Source organism: Seriola dumerili, unplaced genomic scaffold, assembly GCF_002260705.1.
Source record: "Seriola dumerili isolate Sdu_G_001 unplaced genomic scaffold, Sdu_1.0 BDQW01000149.1, whole genome shotgun sequence".
In the NCBI taxonomy this organism is placed as follows: Eukaryota; Metazoa; Chordata; class Actinopteri; order Carangiformes; family Carangidae; genus Seriola; species Seriola dumerili.
The window spans coordinates 14309771-14330664 of record NW_019174404.1 but is presented as its reverse complement, the minus strand read 5'-3'; the positions used below and the strand labels follow the sequence as shown (position 1 = coordinate 14330664).

The 20894-nt window shown below is 42.9% G+C and overlaps 2 protein-coding genes across 3 annotated transcripts in view; one reads left to right on the top strand and one right to left on the bottom strand.

The window, feature by feature from the left end:
- Positions 1-3729, bottom strand: part of akt1 (AKT serine/threonine kinase 1) — a 31687-nt gene extending 27958 nt beyond the window's left edge. Inside the window, exon 1 of one of the 2 annotated variants that reach the window (XM_022750356.1) lies at positions 3535-3729. The gene's annotated coding sequence lies outside the window, so the exon portion shown is untranslated. The remainder of the gene's footprint in view (positions 1-3534) is intronic. The other variant, XM_022750355.1, reaches the window with a different exon arrangement.
- A 6025-nt stretch (positions 3730-9754) lies between these two features.
- LOC111225949 (zinc finger and BTB domain-containing protein 18.2-like) lies at positions 9755-17075 on the top strand. Its single transcript, XM_022751013.1, has 2 exons — positions 9755-9873; positions 11225-17075. Exon 2 carries the CDS (start codon positions 11239-11241, stop codon positions 12832-12834), a length of 1596 nt encoding a protein of 531 aa, XP_022606734.1. The 5' UTR covers positions 9755-9873; positions 11225-11238; the 3' UTR covers positions 12835-17075.
- The last annotated feature ends 3819 nt before the right edge of the window (positions 17076-20894 follow it).

Here is a 20894-nt window from a genome sequence, read left to right as displayed (position 1 = left end):
GTTCCTTTGCGTGCTGCATCTGTGTGAGTGTTGCTGTTTTTATTCACACCCGACATGTGGTGGAAGCAAACTGCTGCCACATTCAGATAAAGTAAATGTGTGAGAGGGTCCTCGGAGAGGTGTATGAGTAAAGTGCAGCGTGATTACTAAATGTGGGTAAAGGATCAAACTACAGCAACGGTCTTACCTGTTCAAACTCAACTCAAAATGTATGATATAAGAACAGATAAAGCTGCGCTGACACTCATCTGATAAACCAAACAGGGCTGAATTCCATCATCACTGGCACATACTAAAAAAAACTGCAGGCTATCATAAACCAAACACTTGACCTTTTGATTCATTCAGTACTTTTTTATGATATAAATACAGCTTTGAGTGCAGGGCAGACACAGGAGAATGATCAATTGCCATGCTTATTCACACAAATGTCACATACTGCACCAGGCAATCTCTGACCATCGACTGAAATCAATTTGCCTGCTGCTGCTCCGTCAGAGTAAAGCCATCAAAAGAGAGCTCTGTTTGAGTGGCCCCATCCAGCTTACTGGTGGGGACAACAACAGGAAGTGGATGTGACTATTGACAGACTACGAGTCATATCAGTACAGCCCCAGGCTCGAGTACATCTGTCGGTGAATGTGCGATCAACACGCCTTTTACTTCCATTCTGCTCACTTCCATTCAATGAGCAAAAGTGAGTTTATGAAAGCAGGGTTTATTTTCGCTCAGTGTTTTTGTTTATTGCACTGGGGTTGTGGTGCTTGTGTCACACAGTCGATGTTGGAAGGATCTTGGGAGAGGGATTTGAAAAAGCACACTGAGTGCAATTCAAACTAGGGATCACACAAACCGTTGGATCCCTTTGGCATCTTAGTGTGTACTCTGTGACACAGGCACGCACACATTATATACACATTGGGATACATCACACAAACAAACTGGAGCGCACACACCACAGCCAAAAAAGCAACACATGCACAAGACCGGCTCTGGAGCCACAACAGAGCGCTGCTGTTTTAATGGGAGCGACCTGTTGCTACTGCGGCCTGTGTGGAAAAGCTGGGCTGCTGCCAGCGCTGCAGCCAGCAGCCACTGAATGAACCCAGTACCCTGACAGCGGGTCACATGGTCCTCAGGACTCTGGGCCACCGCCTGCCTGCCTGCCTGCCTGCCTGCCTGCCCGCCTGCCTGCCCGCCTGCCTGCCCTGCTGTCAGTGCGGCTTTCAATCATTCATCTTTCTGGCTCCAGCTCCGGGGGCCACCCCATTCAATGCAAATCAGTGTCGTGCAGCAAAGATGCCACACACTGAGCCTGTCACTGGGCCAGAGAGGACAGTCCCATGTGTTTATGGCAGGAAGCAGAAAATCAGGCCGACATCACCACACTACTTCCTTCATCACAGATCGATAGATACAAGACCGTTTTTGCTCTATTTTCTGCTGGCGCTCGGGTAAACAACTATGTCAGCATCTGGCTTAGGGTTACACAGGGAGAACATTACACTCAAATATTTAACACGACTCACAGAAATGAGAACATCAAACATGCTCACCTGTTGCTGGAAAACAATCCCAGAAGTGACACTTGGTTTGTGTTCTAATGAGACAATGGAACCAGCACTAGTGTGATCTACTACACAGTGCCAAGTTCCTCTTTCAAGTTCCCTGAAAACACATCACTAATGATAAGAATATTGTAAGTAAGTGTAGCTGAATTCCACACCACAGCTAGTATAACCTTGAAAGCCAAGGAGGCTTGCTGCTTTAATCCCATGATGACATGAACAGCAACCCCTCTATGACTCATGTTAATGTATTCGTTTTCATGCTGTTCAGACAAGCCAGGAACTAAATTAAAGATGTATCACAAAGCTGGACTTATTCAAATGTATACCAGCCGTAACAAACTCATTCTGTCCTTTATAAAACACACAGAACAAGACTTTCAAGCCCTGGTATTTTTAGTTTGTTGCAAAATTAAATCACTTGGCCGTTAACATGAGCAACTAGTAAACAAGATGAATGAAACAAAGAGTATTCTCAGTTTTGTGACACAGACCGAGCGCAGGGCCATAACGTGATGCTGACGGTGGGCTGCCATCATCGGATGCGTATGCTTTTCAGGGACAATACATCTAAAACTCCTGTAGCACAGGCAGAGGCCATGAGTCTGCCTGTGTACCAGGACAAAATTTCAAACAACATTCCTCAGATTCTGCATGCAACTGGTGGCACATTTGCGTCAACGGGGCTGCGAGGGGATTGGGTGGGAGGTGACTGGTATTTTCTAAATAGAACAGGGACAGCCAAGCAGTCACTGGCTGCATCATTACACCAGCTTGTTACGTCTTCCCTGGGTCACATGCCAAGTCCCCCTGCGTACACACACTGGACAGACGTGGTCTCATGACCGATGAAAACATTTTGATACTAAAGGCGTAACGGGTACAACATGCCCGGGGACAATGTTCTCTTTCCATACTGTACATGCATATGTGACCTCTGGGAGATGGAGACAAACAGACAATAACATGAGTAATATGAGGTTTATCTCAAGGTGGACGTTAAATCCTTTATATCTTGCATCTCCATGAAACCTGTGAAGCTCACAAACTTTTTCATGTGGACTCCCATCACTTTACATCGTAGACACCCATTTGATAAGATGCCTACAACAACAAACCAACTTGACAAGAAGCCCTGTAGTTAACATGATTTAGTAAACACATGCACAACTGTCATCACAGTAGGTGGGATGATAACAGTGAGGAGAGTGAAACCTATCACAAAAACAGTAACTCACATGCATTATCTCATTGTGCTGATTACTAGAGAGGAAAATTAGACAATAACACTAAAATGACTTTTTTTTTTCTTCTAATGACCTCCCTGCTGCTCGAACTGTGGATCAGAAGGTCTACTGGGACCCCATTTTGAGAGCCAATACAGGCGGACAACAAGTCACAACAAAGATGTACTACTTTATATATCACTATACGTGGATGCCACAGTGTTACAGGAGAGCAGCAACAGGCTAGCAAAGCTGGTGACTAAACGTAAAATGATTGTCTGGTGATTAATTCCTCAGTCAAACCAGTAAACAAACGCAGTGGTACTCCATAACAATGAATGAACTGCTCTCTTGTTGAGCTCATTTGTTTTCATTTACCTCCTGGGCCGTAAAGTACGAGCAAAAACAACTTTCTCGTAGAGATGAGCCGTTCAAAGTAACATGACTGCAGATATTTTGGCCTGAGGGCTGTGTCTCAAAAGTGGTCATTGTCAAAAATGAATGGTTAACATCTACAGAGAGACGCAGTGTTGTTTGTGGAAAAACAACAACGCGTTATAATTCACCACAGGACGCTTATAAGTCCTTGACTTTAGTGCTAAAAACAACTTGTACAGCGAAGTGAAGTCAGGAAAGTACCTCATTTCAGGTTTGCATTTAGCGATAGAAAGGATATGGGGCCTAGCAGGGCAGCTTGGGTGAGAATAACCGCATCCCATGTAAGTACAATGGGGACCTACCCTGTCTAGCTGTCGACCTCTTGTAGTTAACCATGCGAAGGAAACGCGGACATTTACCTGGACAGGAATTCAACAATGTGTCCGTCTCATTATAGGGAGATGTTTCGGCGGTATATTAAGTTGATAAGTCCTTCAACAATCTGGACAAAAGTGCTCTCATTTACTCCGTTTCTCTTGCCTTTCTTCCACTACACCTCCCAAACGCGCAGTCTGCAATGCCTCTGTGGCAGCCTGCTCTCCCGGGTCCTAGCGCCGACCAGTTTTATGAGTAGCACTCATAGGAGGAGTAGTAGACTGTCAGACGTCCCATTGAAAAAATCCTGCAGCGTTTCTATACGTGCTTATTCTGCATGGCCTCGTTGAACTCAGCACTGTTTTATCTGTGCCGGTGGTAACCAAAATGTGGTCCAGAGACCCACAGAGGCCGCAGCAGGCTACATATCACTGTTTTTACTTCCTGAAACAATCACGTGGTAAACTACAAAATTGATTTTTTTTGTTACAACTGGTAGTTAGTGATGTCTTTTTGGTACCCGTAGCCTTAGTAATGCTGCAGTTAGTGATTATTTTCATTATTCTGCAGATTATTTTTCTCATTAATTGTTGTCCACAAAATGTCAGAAAATGGTGAAAAATGTTCCCAGTGCTTAAATTTACATAATGATATTGCTTGTTTTGTCCAAAACCCCTAAATACTCAGTTTACTATCGCAGACGACAATGGAAACCAGCAAATATCCACATTTGAGCAGTTGGAACCTGTGAATGTTCATAATCATCAAAACGAACTTTCTATCAATCAGCTGATCAATAAAATGACAAATCATTTCAGCTGTAGGCTGTAGACAGTTGTTTAATACCCTTTAAAATGATATTGCAGCTAAATATTATCAAAAGTAATTTAATCATGGATTAATCAATGTAATTTAAAGCAAAATATACACCAAGAAGCAAAAATATTGGCTGTGCTGAAATACCAAAAGGAAAGTGACCTCCTTCCAGGTCTTAAATCATGTGTACTTAACATGTACTTCTAAGCTGTTTATTAGGTCAGTCTATAGCAGTGTGTAAAATTTTATAACTGCATCATATTTCACCTGTAAACATACTAAAATAAAATACATTTAAATTAACAAACAAATAATATCTACCATAAAACAATGTAGAAAAAAGGGTTCATAAAAGGTAAAAAAAAATGTACCTGCAAAAATGTGAATATAGTGGATATAGTTAGGTGAATGCTAGTGCAAAGTGCATAATGTTACTTTTGTGTTCTCTGCCTTCAGAGCTGTTTTTGTGTGTTTACTTTTACATTCAACTGGCTCGATACTTTTTATTTAAGAGTCCACAGAAATGATAAAAATAAAAGATTAAAAGTCAAAGTAAATTATAAAACATTGAAAAGAACAAAAATAAAAACAGTGAAACAGACAAACACCAGGCTAAAGCATGGTTTCTGAACTCAAATTTAAATAAGGGGGCTGTTGAGCTGGCAAGGAGCAAAGGTTTTAGTCTCATACTTTGAAAGCACTTCCACTGATGTCCCCACAGGAACTGGCTTTGAGACATGTAGCCCCGAATACTGTAGTAAAATAATATTAAAATCAATTTGAAAAATAAAAAAGTAACCATTGTAAGTGGTGTAGGTGTGGATGTGATGCTGTTGTATTTCTGTAAGACAACAGGTTTCTGGTGCTCGATGATTTATGGCGTATTTTTGGAGACACCTGATTGGAGACCGTGACAGTAGTCAAGTCTGCTGATGCTAAAAAAATGTGTTCTTTTTTCTGTGAGGCAGAAAGGGCCTTTAACATTTCCAGTAAAAGCCAAGCAAGATATGAGTGAACTTCAGAATAAACATAACCTTTAGATTTATTACTTTGTGGCCATGGCTAAATCTTTCTAAATGTACTTTTTCAACCATATTCTCTATAACTACTCTCAACAGATCCAGTTTGGTGGTATGTATTATTTCCAGGATCAAGAATGAACACTCCTGCTTAATTTGAAATGGTATCAGTTGCTTCAACAAGAAATGCAGCAACTTGAAATGACTTAATATAGGTATTAAAGAAATGTGTCCTGATTAAATAGCAAAAGGGAAATGTAAAAGCACTAAGATTTCTATCAGGTTTTATCAGATTATAAACCTGCTTGTTATACCAGATTATTTGAGATTAACAGTCATCTGCAGCCAGAAAGACTTCCTGCCAGAGAGGTAGGAGTTAAACCAGTTTAGGACAGGTACAGACAGGCCAGTCAGTCAGACCTAAAAGGAGTCAGAGATTCTCTGTATCAAATGACGCCTTCAAATGACTTGGTCAAAGAGTAAAAAATGTTCCTTCACAGCTTTTGGAAACCTCTCACTTTAATATATTTGAATATATTTATTTAAATATTGCTATCAACTTGTTAGTTATACTCTGATTTGTGATTTTAAAATATCATATTTATCTCTTCTTTCTTTTATTGGTAAGCATGACATAGTCTAGTTCAGCAGTGTAAAGTTTTATAGGTGTTGTGCAGGAAACTGCAAATCCGTATGATACAAAAATGTCAGACAAAGTTTCAGGATACCTGATAAATAATGTTCAGAGAACAGGAGAGCAGGGACAGCTGCCAGCCTTCCCTCCATGATGAAAAACTTACTGGCCTCTGCCCTCCGTCTCTCAGCCCCCTCTGTTGTCATTTCCCTTCTTTGTCACTTACACTGTAATGTGTTCCTCACTGCTACTATGCATCAGCCTTGCCAAGCTGTTCCTGTCATATACAGAGAGAGCTGACTGAGGGTATCCCCCCTCCTCCTCCTCCTCCTCATCATCCTCTTCCTCCTCCTCAGCTGTCTCTGGTCTGGTGATGGGAATGCCTACCCTGTTGTTTGTTTTGCAGGTTCAAAGCAAAAGTAACAAGATCAAAGAGTCAAAGTGAGTTAATAATGTCTTTCCTGCAGTGTCTGTCCAGAATGTAACAAACAGAACAGAGCTGAGGCTGTTGAATGAGAATAGATAACATGCAGTAGCAACAATTAGACACAGAAGGGCAGGAGGGCCATAATAGGGAGGAGGTGGTGGGGGGTCCGACCAATACCGCGTCTCCCAGCAACTGCAGTGCAATGTTACTTGTACTGTCACATTATTTTCCAGGATGAATTAACCATCTGTTATGCAGGTCTAAAGATTCAAGATTGAGATTCACGGAGGAGTATCTTTGAGCAATGAAAGGTCACAGTTCTGGGTGCCATATGTAGAAAGAAATACTTCAAAGTCCATTATAGACAACATCACATATTTGCCACAAAGGGCTTTACAACCTGCACAACGTTCAACACCTTCCATCTCCGGACCCTTGATTCAGACAAGGAAAAACTCTAATGGACGGAAAAACTTAAATGAATTCACTTCTTTGTAAGGAAAGGATGTAGATGGAGCCAGCTGCCAGTTAGTTTAGCTCAGCATAAAGGTGGGAAACAGCTATCTTGGCTCTGTTCAAGTCTGTCTACCAGCACCTCTAAAGCTCATTAATTAGCATGTTTGTTTGATCTGTACAAAAGCCAAAGCGCAAAAATGACAAGTTGTGGTTTTACGTGCAGGTATACTGTACTATTTCTTGTCCGGGAGCAGCTGGGACTCACTGCTCCTGACCAAGAAATAATCCTGCACATGAGAATACATTGATGTTTTACACTTTGGTTGTTGTATGGACTAAACAGATGATAAATAATGTGTTAATTAGTGAGCTGTAGAGGAGCTGGGAAGATTTTGTCACCATCGAACGGCACGAGGCTAGCTGTTTCCCTGTTTCCTGTCTTATTTGCTAAGATAAGCTAAGCTAATCATCTGCTGGATCCAGCTACATATTTTCTGTTCATCTAACTCTTGGCAAGTAAGCAGATAAGTGTATTTCCCCAAATGTTGAACTACTATTTTTCTTTTTTAATCAGAAAAACTGTAGAGTTCAATGTGCAAAAGTCCAATGTGTGACTATGGTGCAAATCTGCACAATAACTGAAGAAAGTAACAGTAATATGAGTAAAGCACAATACAACATAATACTGCACCTTTAGATGGGTAAAAGACAAAAGTACATCATTCTCCAAGGACAAAAACAGAGGGATGCTTATTTAGTTTTTCATCTGTTGTGATAAAGCAATCTACATTTGTGGAAGATGATTAAGATTTGTAATGCGTCAGGACGCATTGCAAGTGTCCTCAGACAAATATCTACAGCACAGCTCAAGCCCACCCCCATGATGAGACTTCGGTCCAGTTGGGGAGAGTGATGTGGTTCAACTGTGGTTGGATGGCTGGCTGGTTGGCCGGTCAGGCTACACTGGAATGCGGGGTCTTTTGTTTGTCTGAGAGAGGAGTGGGTCAGGGGGAGAATGCCATTGATGATTGCAGAGAGGAAGAATGAACCTCCAGGAAGTGTTCGCTCTCTCTCTCTCTCTTTCTCTCTCCCTCTCTCTCTCACCCGCTCCCCCACTCTCCCACTCTCATTCTCTCTCCCTCTCTCTGTCTCTCTTTCTCTATCTCTCTCTGTGTGTGAGAACCTTCACCGTGCCGAGCCTCTCTCTCTGAGGCCACGGTCCCCAGGCACAACCACTGCTTTGTCTTGCCCTGTGAACACACACCCCTCCTCTACTGGGCGCCTACGTTTGCCAGGGCCAGTGAAACACAGGGCCACTGCTCCTATTCTTATCCACATCGCTGCCCCTGCATGGATGGTGTGTGTGTGTGTGTGTGTGTGTGTGTGTGTGTGTGTGTGTGTGTGTGTGTGTGTGTGTGTGTGTGTGTATGTGTGTGTGTGTCAGTGCTGAATGGTAATTTGTTTTTCATGTGACACATCAGACACTTCAATATAAACATTTATATATTTATTATAGTTTACAGGTGATTCGTCATAAGCAAGAGGTCACTCATCATTTTGTTTCTGTTTTTAATGCACTACTACCTACGAGCATCCAATTAACCAAATAAAGGCAGTTTTTATTTCGAGACCATGACACTGTCTTGCTCATGATCATCTGGACATGATCAGAGTGCAGAGATCCACTCTCTGTAAGGGTAACAGCCGGACTAAAAATGGAATAAAGCAGTAAGTGGATAAGAATCTAGCCGGTGGCCCCTTCCGACCAGTGGCTGCCGCCTCCCGTCACATTGCTCATTCCCCTCTGTGTCAGAAGGCTGTGAGGAGCTGCAAATGGCCCTTTCAAAACACACGACAGCTGGAACACAGGGCAAAGGTGACCGAGGCAGTTGGGGGAGCACAGGGAGGGACAGGAGGAGGCAAGAGAAGGGGAGGGAGGGAGTGTGGGGGGGGGGCACGAGATGAGCAGCTGCAACCTCGAGCCCCTGTTTCTCCACTGTGCCACCATCTCTAGCTTTAACAATTACAGAACAGACTCAGAGGAGTGTGGGTTTTTTTTCTTTCAATAATGTCTCAAAAACTTAAACGAAGAATGCCTTTTTTTTTTTACTTCTATTCTCAGAAATCACCCTTCCTGTCCTAAGACGATTTGAGCTAAAGAAAACACAGCGAGGACCTGGTGTGTTCTGGAAAAAACAAAGGCACTGGGTGATTTGGTGCCAGGGAATTCCACAACCCAAAGCAGGATTAGAGAGAACAGTCCTTAAAAGTTCCCAAAAGACCACTGACCCTCTAAATCACAAAGTGTGATTTACAATTCTTTTATAGGTTTGGATAACCTCCACAAATACCAATTCTTTGTGACAAAAAAGGTGTTTCTTTTTTTTCAACCACAGCAGATGGAAAAAAAAAAAAAACCTCTGGCAACCTTTTTGGGGAGGCTTGTTAAATTTACCAAATGTTACTTACAAACTTTAGAAATCCCATTATCTTCATACTTCGGAGAAAAGCAAATAGTTATCAAATAACACATTTAATCGCAAATTCTAAAGATTATCTTCATAAAAATAACAAATATCAACTCTAAAACTGTGTTTCAGTTGTTTCACTTGTCTACTTCCTTCCTTTTGCCCTAGTTCAGGATTGAACACACTGAAAAGTCCCCTCCCCCCTCCCCCCCTGTCCACGGGACAGGTGTTTTAATAAGACAGCCAATTGATGTTCCCAGTGTACTCTGCTACTTGCTGCCGCTGTGTGAATTCACGGAGTAGTACCGAACTTATTGTGGCCGCGCGATATCGCGAGACTTGTGCCATTATCAACCTGCTTGACACACAGCAGCGCTGAGTGCAGCCTGCCTTGCCAGGGTCGGACTGGAGCTCAAGAAACGACAAGAAGCGAACATCTGGCCGCACATCATGAAAGGAAATCGGGGGTTTTAGGCAAAAAGACGACGAAGTGGGCGGAAGTAAATGTAAGTAGAGTGTTTTTTGTGCTTTGAAACGTAGAAAGCGAAAGTTAAAGAGTGTCCCCTCGCCGCTTCGTTCAGCGCAGTTGGCTTTTGCTGCGAGTTCCTCTGCTGTTTAAAAGGATCCCAGCAATGCGTTTCCCAACACGGACATGGAGCTCGGTTTACTGCGCCCGTGGCCCTCCGATCTCCTACTTAACACTTTTCTTTTTCTTAAAAAAGAAAAAAACAATCTTAACTTCTGTGCGCAAAATTTCCACACATGCACAGCGTCCTCGGTGGCATCAAACTTAAATATTCAATTCACTGGAGTTTTCTTTTTTTCTTCTTTTTCTTTACCATCTGCCTTTTCTGTTTTGAATTAACCCTTTAAAAAAAATACCCCACAGCTGTGCGCGCGCGCGCGCGCGTGTGTGTGTATGTGTGTGTGTGTGATGAGTGCGTAAAAGGAGCCACAAAGCGTTTTATCTTCATCCGCGGTTATCGAGTGCAGTTTTCTGTGGTGATATATAACCCGAATGATAAAGAAAAAAGTTCGAAAATTCGATGTAATCGTGTATCATTCATAGATCCGCTCAGTTTTGTAAGTTGTGTGTGTCTTCTTTTCTTTTTTCTTTTTTTTGTTGCACTGCGTAGTCCAGAGTTAACATATGGCATAAAGGGGAGCACAGCTGGAGGTAGCGTTTCCATTGCGGTGATGTCAGAGCAGCTGACTCCACAGCTTGCAGTGTAATTAGCAAACAGAGCAGCAGTTTACTCACTCCGCACTGCTCTTATTTTTTCACGCTAGCCTCCCTCCCCGATGGACGAGTGCTATCATTCCCAGCCACACTTGCTTGTTCCGTAAACACCGCTGTTTTGTGTGCGTTTGGAAACGCACCGGCGCGTCGCTATTCGCTAAATTTTGGGAAGCGCAAGAAGTAGGCTGACCACCACCGACCCGACTACTTCGGAGCATTTGGATCCGTGGATCCGTTTACACCCGTGATAGACATGGGTGGGTGAGCGCAGCTCAGCGTGCCCCTGCATCACTGGAAAGAATGTAGGATATATGTTCTCAAGTTGGATAAAGTCGTTGATGGAGACATTTAGGTACACTTTAAACCTCTCTGAATTAAGTTTTAATATTGAGGGTGATTTTATGAACTTGTATTTAAGAGCACGGCGGGTTTAAGGTCATGTATGTTTGCTGACACTTTGAAATCATTTGCGTTATTTGGGCTGAAGTTATTATTTCTCACATTCTTTAATTTCATGTTTTTTGGTTACTTCGTGTTTGCCTCTGACATGCGACTGCAGCTCGGCTGTGTCCTCCATTTCGCTCAACCAGTATCCTGTTTTTCCTGTTTTTCATCAGGTTATGAAGGAAGAATGGAGTTCCCAGACCATAGCCGCCAGTTGCTGCAGTGTCTGAGTCAGCAGCGTCACCAAGGTTTCCTCTGTGACTGCACTGTTCTTGTCGGGGAGGCTCGATTCAAAGCGCACAGAGCCGTGCTGGCCTCCTGCAGCATGTACTTCCATCTCTTCTACAGGGACCAGCTAGACAAAAGGGACGTTGTGCATCTCAACAGTGACATTGTGACAGCCCCTGCTTTCAGTCTGCTCCTTGAATTTATGTATGAGGGGAAGTTGGAATTCAGCACTCTGCCAGTGGAGGATGTCCTGGCAGCAGCCAGTTACCTCCACATGTATGATATAGTGAAAGTGTGTAAAGGCAAGCTGAAAGATAAGGAACTTTCCTCCCTGGATGAAAAGATGGGTGAGGGTTTGGGACTCAGCTGTCTGGACAGGGAAAATTCCTCAGATGGCGAGCTGCACAGTAAGCAGCTCATCCGGCGACAGCCCCAGACACCGTCTCAGGGGCTTCACAGGGCCCCCCTGGCAGAAGAGTTTGACATGGACAACAGCGAAGTCAGGCTGGCTGTCACAGATTGTGATAGGTCTGCACGGAGCAGGCAGAAGGCAAACGGTCACTCTGGCAGGTCCCCGGACCTTGTAAGTGTCAATTATGTGTCAGCAGAGGCCGAGCCCTGCGTCCAAACAGCTGGAAAAACAAAAGCTGATGTCAGTAGTTCCACCGTATCGCTGTCCCAGAGGTCCCGGGCTTCAGATGACATGGACTGTGCACTGGATTTGTCTTTCAAGCCTCTGTCTAGCAGAGATCCCTTACACCCCTCCTACGTCTCGGGACAGCTGGCCCTCGACAGCCAGCAGCAGGGCATTGAGCCACTTGTTAAAGACGAACACGACTTGCTGTCAGAGCAGGAGGACAGTGAGCCGACGAGCCCTGAGAGCCAGCGCTTTGGGAATAGTGCCAGGAGCTCAGTGGTGACAGGGTTCGCTGCCCTCTTCCCAGGCAACAACGGCTCCACAGCCGCCCTGCTCTCCCAGGAGGAGGACCTGATGGACGAGGAGGGGGAGGCCTGCAGAGGGAGGGAGGGCGCCCCAGGCAGGGAGTTAGAGGAGAGGAGGGGTAGGCTGCTGGGGGACAGCGAGGAGGAGGAGGAGGACGACTTGGCCTCTTCAGACATCTCCACCTCCAGCGGGGTGCTCCTGCCCCCGGGGCAACAGGTGTGTGTGTGCCCCCTCTGCAGTAAAGTCTTTCCCAGCCCCCACGTGCTGCAACTGCACCTCAGCTCACACTTCCGTGAAAAGGAAGGCGCTCGCTCCAAGCTGTCCCCCGATGGCTCGGTCCCCACCTGCTTGCAGTGCAACAAGACCTTCTCCTGCATGTACACCCTTAAGCGCCATGAGCGTACGCACTCTGGCGAGAAGCCATACACCTGTGGCCAGTGTGGCAAGAGCTTCCAGTACTCCCATAACTTGAGTCGGCACGCTGTGGTTCACACACGTGAGAAGCCTCACGCTTGTAAATGGTGTGAACGGCGCTTCACTCAGTCTGGGGACCTCTACCGCCACATCAGGAAGTTTCACTGTGGCCTTGTCAAGACTCTCGCCATTGGATAAAACACCTCTCACCAGTGCCATGACAATAGACAGAATGTCTTTTCATACACTGAATACTATTACTGAACAATTTTTTCCCATTAGTGTACACATGTCTGCAGATTGTTGGAGACATATCTTTTGGATTCTACCCCATGTGGCATTTTTCAAGTTAAAGATGTAGCAACTTTAAGACTGGATCCGTTTTCTGTGCTGGACTGAGTCAGAGGCATAGATGCTGGTCAGAGGCAGACAGTTGAAGGTGCACAGGCTGTTAAGATAAACATGGGTGCTGTGAAACTCAAGCTGGATCTGTGTGGGCGAAGGTGAACAAATCAGATGATGCACTTGTTTGTTTCTGTCCTGTTTGTGTCAATCTGTCGTTGAGTTTATTTGAGGAGTATGTTTGCTGAAAGAAAAAGCATCCTATGTTCATACCCTCTGGGTAGATGGGTGATGGCTAATCCTAACATATGTTAATACAATCGTCAGAGTAGGTGAGACTTTGTGCACATGGGAGATCAGAACCGTCCGTGAGTAGCAATATATGATTTTTTTTTTTTTCTTTTAACTCCTACATTATAATTATTATTTATTATTTGGGATTTGTTTAGTCCTTAACAAAGTAAACTATCATAAGGCAGCAAAACTAATGAAGTTTGACTACTGGAAGTATGATTATTATGAGTTTTTGTTTGATTGAAACGAACCTGGTTAGAATTTTATGTTGTTTATAACAAGAGACAAGCAGACCATTATATCATCACATTTCTTTTTTGCCTTGGGGAGAGTTACCAGCTCTTTAGTTGCTAATGTGAGCGAGCGTACATCGATGAAACGGGCATGTAATTGCTCCTTAAAAACAAGTTGTATAATCAGAGGAGGGATGGAAAGTAGTTAAAAGCTAATGCCTGTAACACTGGTGCCTACTGAAGTTCTCAACACTTCACCTAGTGTACTTACTAAAAACAAGAATGAGATATATTGCCATGCCTTCTTGTCAAATTCAGTGACTTTTTTTAAGGCCTTTTCAAAAATCTGGATTGCACTCCACATACCAGGTGGTAACAAAGGTAATGGTCTACACTGGAATGCCAACTGATCCACGAGTGTCCTTAATTAAATCATTTACAAGAATGTAATAAAAACTATGTAAATCAAGTTCTTGTCAATTAAATGTTCATTGACTCGTTTGGGTTTAAAGGCAGATACAGTGCCAGTAAATTACCTTGTTATTTCCTGGTATGGCGTAAAGGCTACACTGACGCGGTGTTTAAGGCGAACCCTCAGCAGCCAGGGAGGGGGGAGAGCGGGAGACAGGTGGATGTTCAGTGCTTTGTCGGCGCTGTTTGTTCATCAAAGCTGTGTCATTCAGCTGAATCTACTGACTTTTCTTTCTTTTGAATTAACTTTTTTTTTTTTTTCATATTATTGTATCTTCTTACTGTACGTGTGTATGTTACTACTGATGAAGCTGGAGCCTTTAGTGATGCTAAAGTCCTGGAGAGAATCTTCAGGCAGGAAATGCGTTTCTTCTGTCTGTTCACATAGATGCTATATGAATTCTTAACAGGGGGTGTAGCACTAAAAGTTCATGATATTTGTCTAATCTGTCCTGAGAAGACTTGATCAGAATTTATTTATTAGTTTGACTTGGTTCAGGGTTTACTGTAGGTGTAGTTCTTATTTCTATAAGCTTGAAAGACGTCGCGTCTTGCCTAGCAATTTTGGTACTCATTAACTGGTATTGGGGCTGTCTGTTTATTTCCTCTGTGCAAATCAAGTTACTGTAATTGTATTTTAATATACCGTGTAGAAACCTCTGCGAGAGATTTGTCACATGGAACATAGAGAAGCACTTGTTTTTAGCATGCATATAGTTCCAACACTATGTCTAGGCTGCTATTTCTTACTATTTGTATATTTAATGTAAATATATATTCTATTTATCAAACTGTTTTTGTTTCTCCGTGTTACAACACACGTAAGGTCGAGAGAGAGAGAGAGAGAGAGAGTCAGGTGTCTTATTAAGGCTGCAGTCTCTTAAAGTGTCACGTCTTCCCTGAGGAGTTTGGTTCCTTTTTTTCTGTATTCAAGGCTTGATTGGACTCCGCCTCACTACAAATCGGAGCGGTTAATACCGCTCCGGCTGCTGTTCTGCCACAGGAAACAGTTGTTCACAAGCACAGCCACACTGATACGGCATTGGCTACCTATAGAAATGAGACAATACAGGCATTGTCCCCCCAACCCCCCACCCACCCACCCACCACCACCAGGTCCCAGGTAGTTCTCAAGGGATCATTGTGTATCTCTCTCCTAGCTGTGGGGAGAAAAGCCAGCGCAAGTCTCTCTTTGCACTTTTCTGTATTGAATGGAGCCCTAGGAATGTGAGAAATGTATTTAGCAAAGGGAGACCAAGGAGACTGTAAACAGGTGTATTGTCTGGAGGCATCAAAGAACAGCCCCCCCTATCCCAGCATGCAGTAGATAAATGCTTCATTGTTCCTCTGCATGGAGGAGTACCACGGTGATTTGATTGCACATCTATCAAGAGAATATCAGAGTTTTGTTTTCAAAGTGCTAGATCGAGGAAAAGATTGCTGAGATTAACACGGAATATCTGGCAACTGTGACGACGGAGGTCAGATGTAGGTGCTGACTACCTGTGCATTTCGGCACAAACACCCTGAGGTGTTCTTTTCTTTTGTCTTTTAAGTTAATCACCAAGACTTCTTTCAGGACATAAAAATGAATTCACATGTGATTTCTCAGCATTTGTCACGGTTTGTCAGCGTTTTTTAAGTGGAGAACGCCCAAGTCAAGAAGGAAACAAACCATTTCTCTCAGAATTACATGCAATCTGTTTTCATCTACTCCCTGACCTGCACTCAGCAGTGGTGCACGAATGATCAAGGTTTGCTTGTAATTTTTCAAGAAATGTACTTTGGCTCCCTGTTTACTTGCACAAACACTCCTGTTGTTCACATGACAGGTTAATCACTCCAGTAAGTCATCAGAACAAATAGATATATTTCAGAGACATAGATGTTACGTAGTGTTAATAATGTATATTTCAATCCGAACCCACAGGAATGTAGATTTTGTCTGTTTCAGTTTTTGTTTTGTTAAAGGAGTATTTCTTATGTGGTGCAAGTTAAAATCGCTTGATTCTCTAATGTACATGTGTACAGAGGTAGACAGACAAACAAACTAATGATATGTAAAGAATTTCTTTCTTTTTATTGTTTGCAGTCTTTATTTATACCTCCAGGATGATCACCAAATGTGCCTTGTAGACACACGAATAGGTGTTGCATCTGGAGAAGGCCTTTTTCTATACTGTACATTTTTGCCCTTGACTGCGGTGTCAAAGTTCACATCACAGCAACAGTGGCCCACTGATGTGAAACAATTCACAGCTGTTGTTCCTGTTTTTTCTATCATATCAAAAATGTTAAACCAGACAAACTAAAAGTTTGAAGTCCATTTTTTTTTTTTTTTTGCTGCTTTGCAAGAGATTACATCGGCGTTCTGAGATTTATTTGACCATTTTCCGTTTGTGACTAAATCTGTTTTTGGATGTGTTAAACTGAAGACAAGCAATTTTATGTTTTGGCTTTTAGAAGCCAGCGCTACTGGGAACTAACAGTCTGTTCCTCAGTTACTGTCACTGTTGAATGTGAAACTGAGATTTTTGATTGTTGACTTCTATGGAAACAGTGCTACTCTGACCGAGGGCTATGTTTGCCTAACTCATGCTGTATGATCTTTTTAAGTCTAAAAACGACTTATATACTGATACTGGAATTTTGTCCTCTGCAGGTTACAACTGTGAAATTGTGTATAATCATGAGAAATATTTATTATTGCATTTGCTTCTTGTGCAACATTTGACTGTCTCCGTTTTAATTTGGTAAAAAAAAAAAAGAAAGAAAAAAGCTTCTAAATGTCAAACGAAAATCTTTTTAATAGAATTTGTAGAAGTGCCATTAGAATTTAATATAATTTTTTAATAAGAAAGGTATATTTTATAGTAATCAATTGCTTCAGTGTTAGTGGTGTAGAGATTAGAGGACAATCTTTATGCAGAATTGACATTGCTTAGATATTGAGGCAATTTACTTTGATCTATAACTTGTATGTGCATTTTCTTTGTTTGCGCTTTTGGAGTGTGCTTGTGTGTGTGTGCTGTGGAAATGTGACAATCTTGATTTAGGTCTTTATTAAGATTATGCATAGAATTAAATGGAACAACTTTCTTTGTTTGTGTGGATTTCATTCATTTACAACTTCCTATTTTTTTCCCCCCACTCTCACACTAGTTGGCCACCGCAGTAGTTTATTTCGGGTCATATGTCATTATCAGACACATATAATCCTCAGTACAGGAGAATAACCTGAGAATATTATAGAAGAGCCCTTGTCTAACACACAGCAGCAACAATCGGGCAGACAGTGTGTGTGTGGGCAGCATTGCAATGTGTACAGAGACAACAGAATGTGATAATACTGCTGGTCTTACAGGCCCCATCCCTCTGAAACCATAAACTGAGCTCAAGGACGGAGCAATTTCAAGACAGGCTCCCATTGTTCCTGACCTGTTGCCAATACTCTCCAAAGGAGATAAACCTGGGATAACAAAGCCAGTTGAATTTGTCATGTAATTATTACTTAAACACAACTTCATTAAATCGGCTTCAACAAACTTATCTACAAACACACACACATCTTTTTCTTCATAAACAAATATGTACTGAATGTGTGAGTGTGTCTAACTGAGGAACTTCATGCCAATTCACTAGACATTTTCAATGGCGAGAACTTTTAATTATTTCCCTGCTGCACCATGAAAGAAATCCAGCTGCTCTGCGACGTGATCCCAATGGGGATGTGCTCGGGTTCCCACCACCCTCCCCCCAATCCCAGCTCACCCATTCTGGGAACGCCATATAGACATGGGCCGCATCCAACTGCCCCTGCCCCCCATCTATCCTACCTCCACCCCCGCGGCCCCCCAAACCACGGCCCCAAACCTCGCCCTCATCCCACCACTCTATTGTGTGCGTGGGTAGTAGTTCAGCCAGGCTATTGTCTGGCCCAGCTCCCCAGCACGTACTTTATGCACAAACAGACGACACAGCGGCGCTAGCCAGGCAGCTACAACATAAAGAAAACAATGTCCTCCCAAGATCATTCATAAACACCCTGAACAGCCCCAGCCAGCTCACAGTAAATAAGGGCCCTCTGCAATGCCGTGGCCACCTCACACTGTAAACATCCACAGCAGCAGGCCTCAGAGCGCTCACTGGCACCAACACCTCACATCTGCCTAACAGGATCCAGGGCTTAGACTGCCTGGTGTGTGTGTGTGTGCATGTCTGTGTGTGTGTTTCCTATGGACCAAAACCTTCACATGGAAAGTAGGGGCCATGTGATAGGGCTTAGCTGCAGGGTGACGAGCTGGGATATGTGCAGTGTAACTCGATGGTGTAATAAAACATTCCTCTCCAAGGCTCAAAGCCTGGCTCATTTGGCTGTGAGTGATTTTGTGTGTGTGTGTGTGTGTGTGTGTGTGTGTGTGTGTGTGTGTGTGTGTGTGTGTGTGTGTGTGTGTGTGTGTGTGTGTGTGTGTTTGTGTGTGTGTGTGCTTAGAGGTACTTGAGAGAAGTTGAGAGGAAAGTTGTAAGTGTCCACCACCTCAACAAGGCCAGCGGTGGGAGCCCTTGACCTCTGAAGGGACGGACTGCCAGGGACAGCTGGTGTGGCCTGTGTTTATTTATTTATTTCTTAACAAAAGACAGGTGGTCACACTTGAAAAGGGCACACAAACACAGTCACACATGCGCTTGTGTACAGACAATACACACACACACACACACACACACACACACACACACACACACACACACACACACACACACACACACACACACACACACACACGGGTAGTTTTCTTTTTCTCTCTCCATATTAACACACATGCATATAGTTATCATCCACTTAATTTTAGAGGAGCCATTCTTTTGACTTTCAGAAAATCGCACTGCTCCCAAGAATAAACAATAATAATTTAATTCCCAATGAATAATCTAATAGTCTGGTGTGAAACCAAAAAAAAATCTCAACAAGTGACCATTATTGCCAGCTTGAAAGCCATACATCTGAAGCAGCGTTTAAGTTCTTCATCACAACCTGCAAAACCAAATCTGTGCAGTGCGAGGCAGATATCAATCGCTACAAGTGCATAAATACATATCAACTAGTGCTCTCATACTGGGTTTGCCTTTTTTGGAGTGGCTCGCCCTGACAGTGCCAAGACAGTGTGTCCTTGGTCCACTGTACAGCTGTCACTTACTCACACTCGTTGACGCATATTTATAGCAGCAGCATCACTGGGCTTGACGCTCGCCACACTCAGACCACAGCTGGTCCCCAAAAGAATGGGTGAAAGACAAAGCCACGTGCTCCCGCTGGCCGACTGCAGTTGGTCCTGTCTGGAGCGCTGTGGGTGATTATGTGGCCCCCGTCCTCCTCGCAGACACCCAGCCATACATGTACCAGGGAAAAGATGAGGGCCATTCGTGGGGTGGGGTGGGGTGGATGGGGGTTGAGAAAAAGTACACTGTGACCTTTTTTTTTTCTTTCTTTTTTTCTTTTGGGTGTCATGGATGGGGGTGTGCTGAAAACCATGGCAGCTGCATTCTCTTGTTTTGGGGGTACATAAACACAAACACATCACATCATTATCATCATTATTAACAGAGAGCAGAGGGGGAGAAGAGGCTAAGCATCAGCATCCTTCCCTCTACTGAGCCCACAATCAATATAGTAAAGATTTTGGACGACAGACAGGATTGTCCCATATCTAGTCTAATTACCTCCGCCAAGGAGGTTACGTTTTCACCCGCGTCTGTTCATTTGTCAGCAGGATTACACAAAAAGTAATGAGCTGATTTGCACTGAACTTGGTGGAGGGATGGAGCATGAACCAGGGAAGAAACCATTACATTTTGCAGCAGATCCAGATCATATACTAGGAATTAGAATTTCTTTCTCTGAAGTCTGGTGCATGTTGTTTGACACTGCCTTGGCAGAGGTACACGCTTTCTTAGTGTCCTTTTAGTTGAAAATGTTTTTTACTCATAATTTTTCATCAAGCATCAAGACAGTGGAGACACATCACCACCAATATTAGCTGCTTTAAGTATTGAGGCAATAGCCTTGGGTCGATTGCTCAAGCTGAAGGACCAGTGGTGAAAGGGGATATGATTCATAAGATTGTATTCTTTGCAGACAACACTCTTTTCTCTACTGTCATGCATTATATTATCCCTTTTTTCCAAAGAACACTAAATCCAGGACTGATGCAATGATGGATCACAGGAAACTGTCTGAAACAACTGGACAATGAAGCGATTTTTTTTTTTATGGTGCAAACAGAACTTCACATATTTCTCACAATGTTATTTAGATAATTAAAAAGACTCTTCTGTCAAACTCACTCATAGGTTGAAAAGCACATGGAGGATGCTCCGCTTGACATTGCAGAAAATACTGAAGACTAGGATCAAGTTTCTTTAACGGTACACGTGCACATTTATATTTCAAAAACGAAGGACCAAAAATAAAGACAAATACCATTAAATATGATGGAACTTCTGTATCTAATGGAGCTTTTGTTCTAATAATCCACTGAGGCTGCACATCCCTAATATTTTCATTATCAGTTTATCTGTTGATTATCTTTAAAATTAGATTAGTTTAAAAAATAGCACAAATAATAAAAATGCCCATCACAAGTTCTACGAGCCTCAGGTGACATCTCCAAATATCTTGTTTTGTTTCGCCCAATAGTTCAAAACCCAGAGATATTCAGTTTATAATGATTATAAACTGTGAAAATTCATAAATTCTGATATTTGAGAGGCAAGAAATAGCAAATATCTGGCATTTAATCAATAAATGATTTTTTTCCAGTAAATCTGTTCCAAATTCATTTTCTGTCGATCAACAAACTTCTGTCGATCAACAAACTCTATTTGCTCATTATCAATCCACCAGATTTATAGCTATGAACA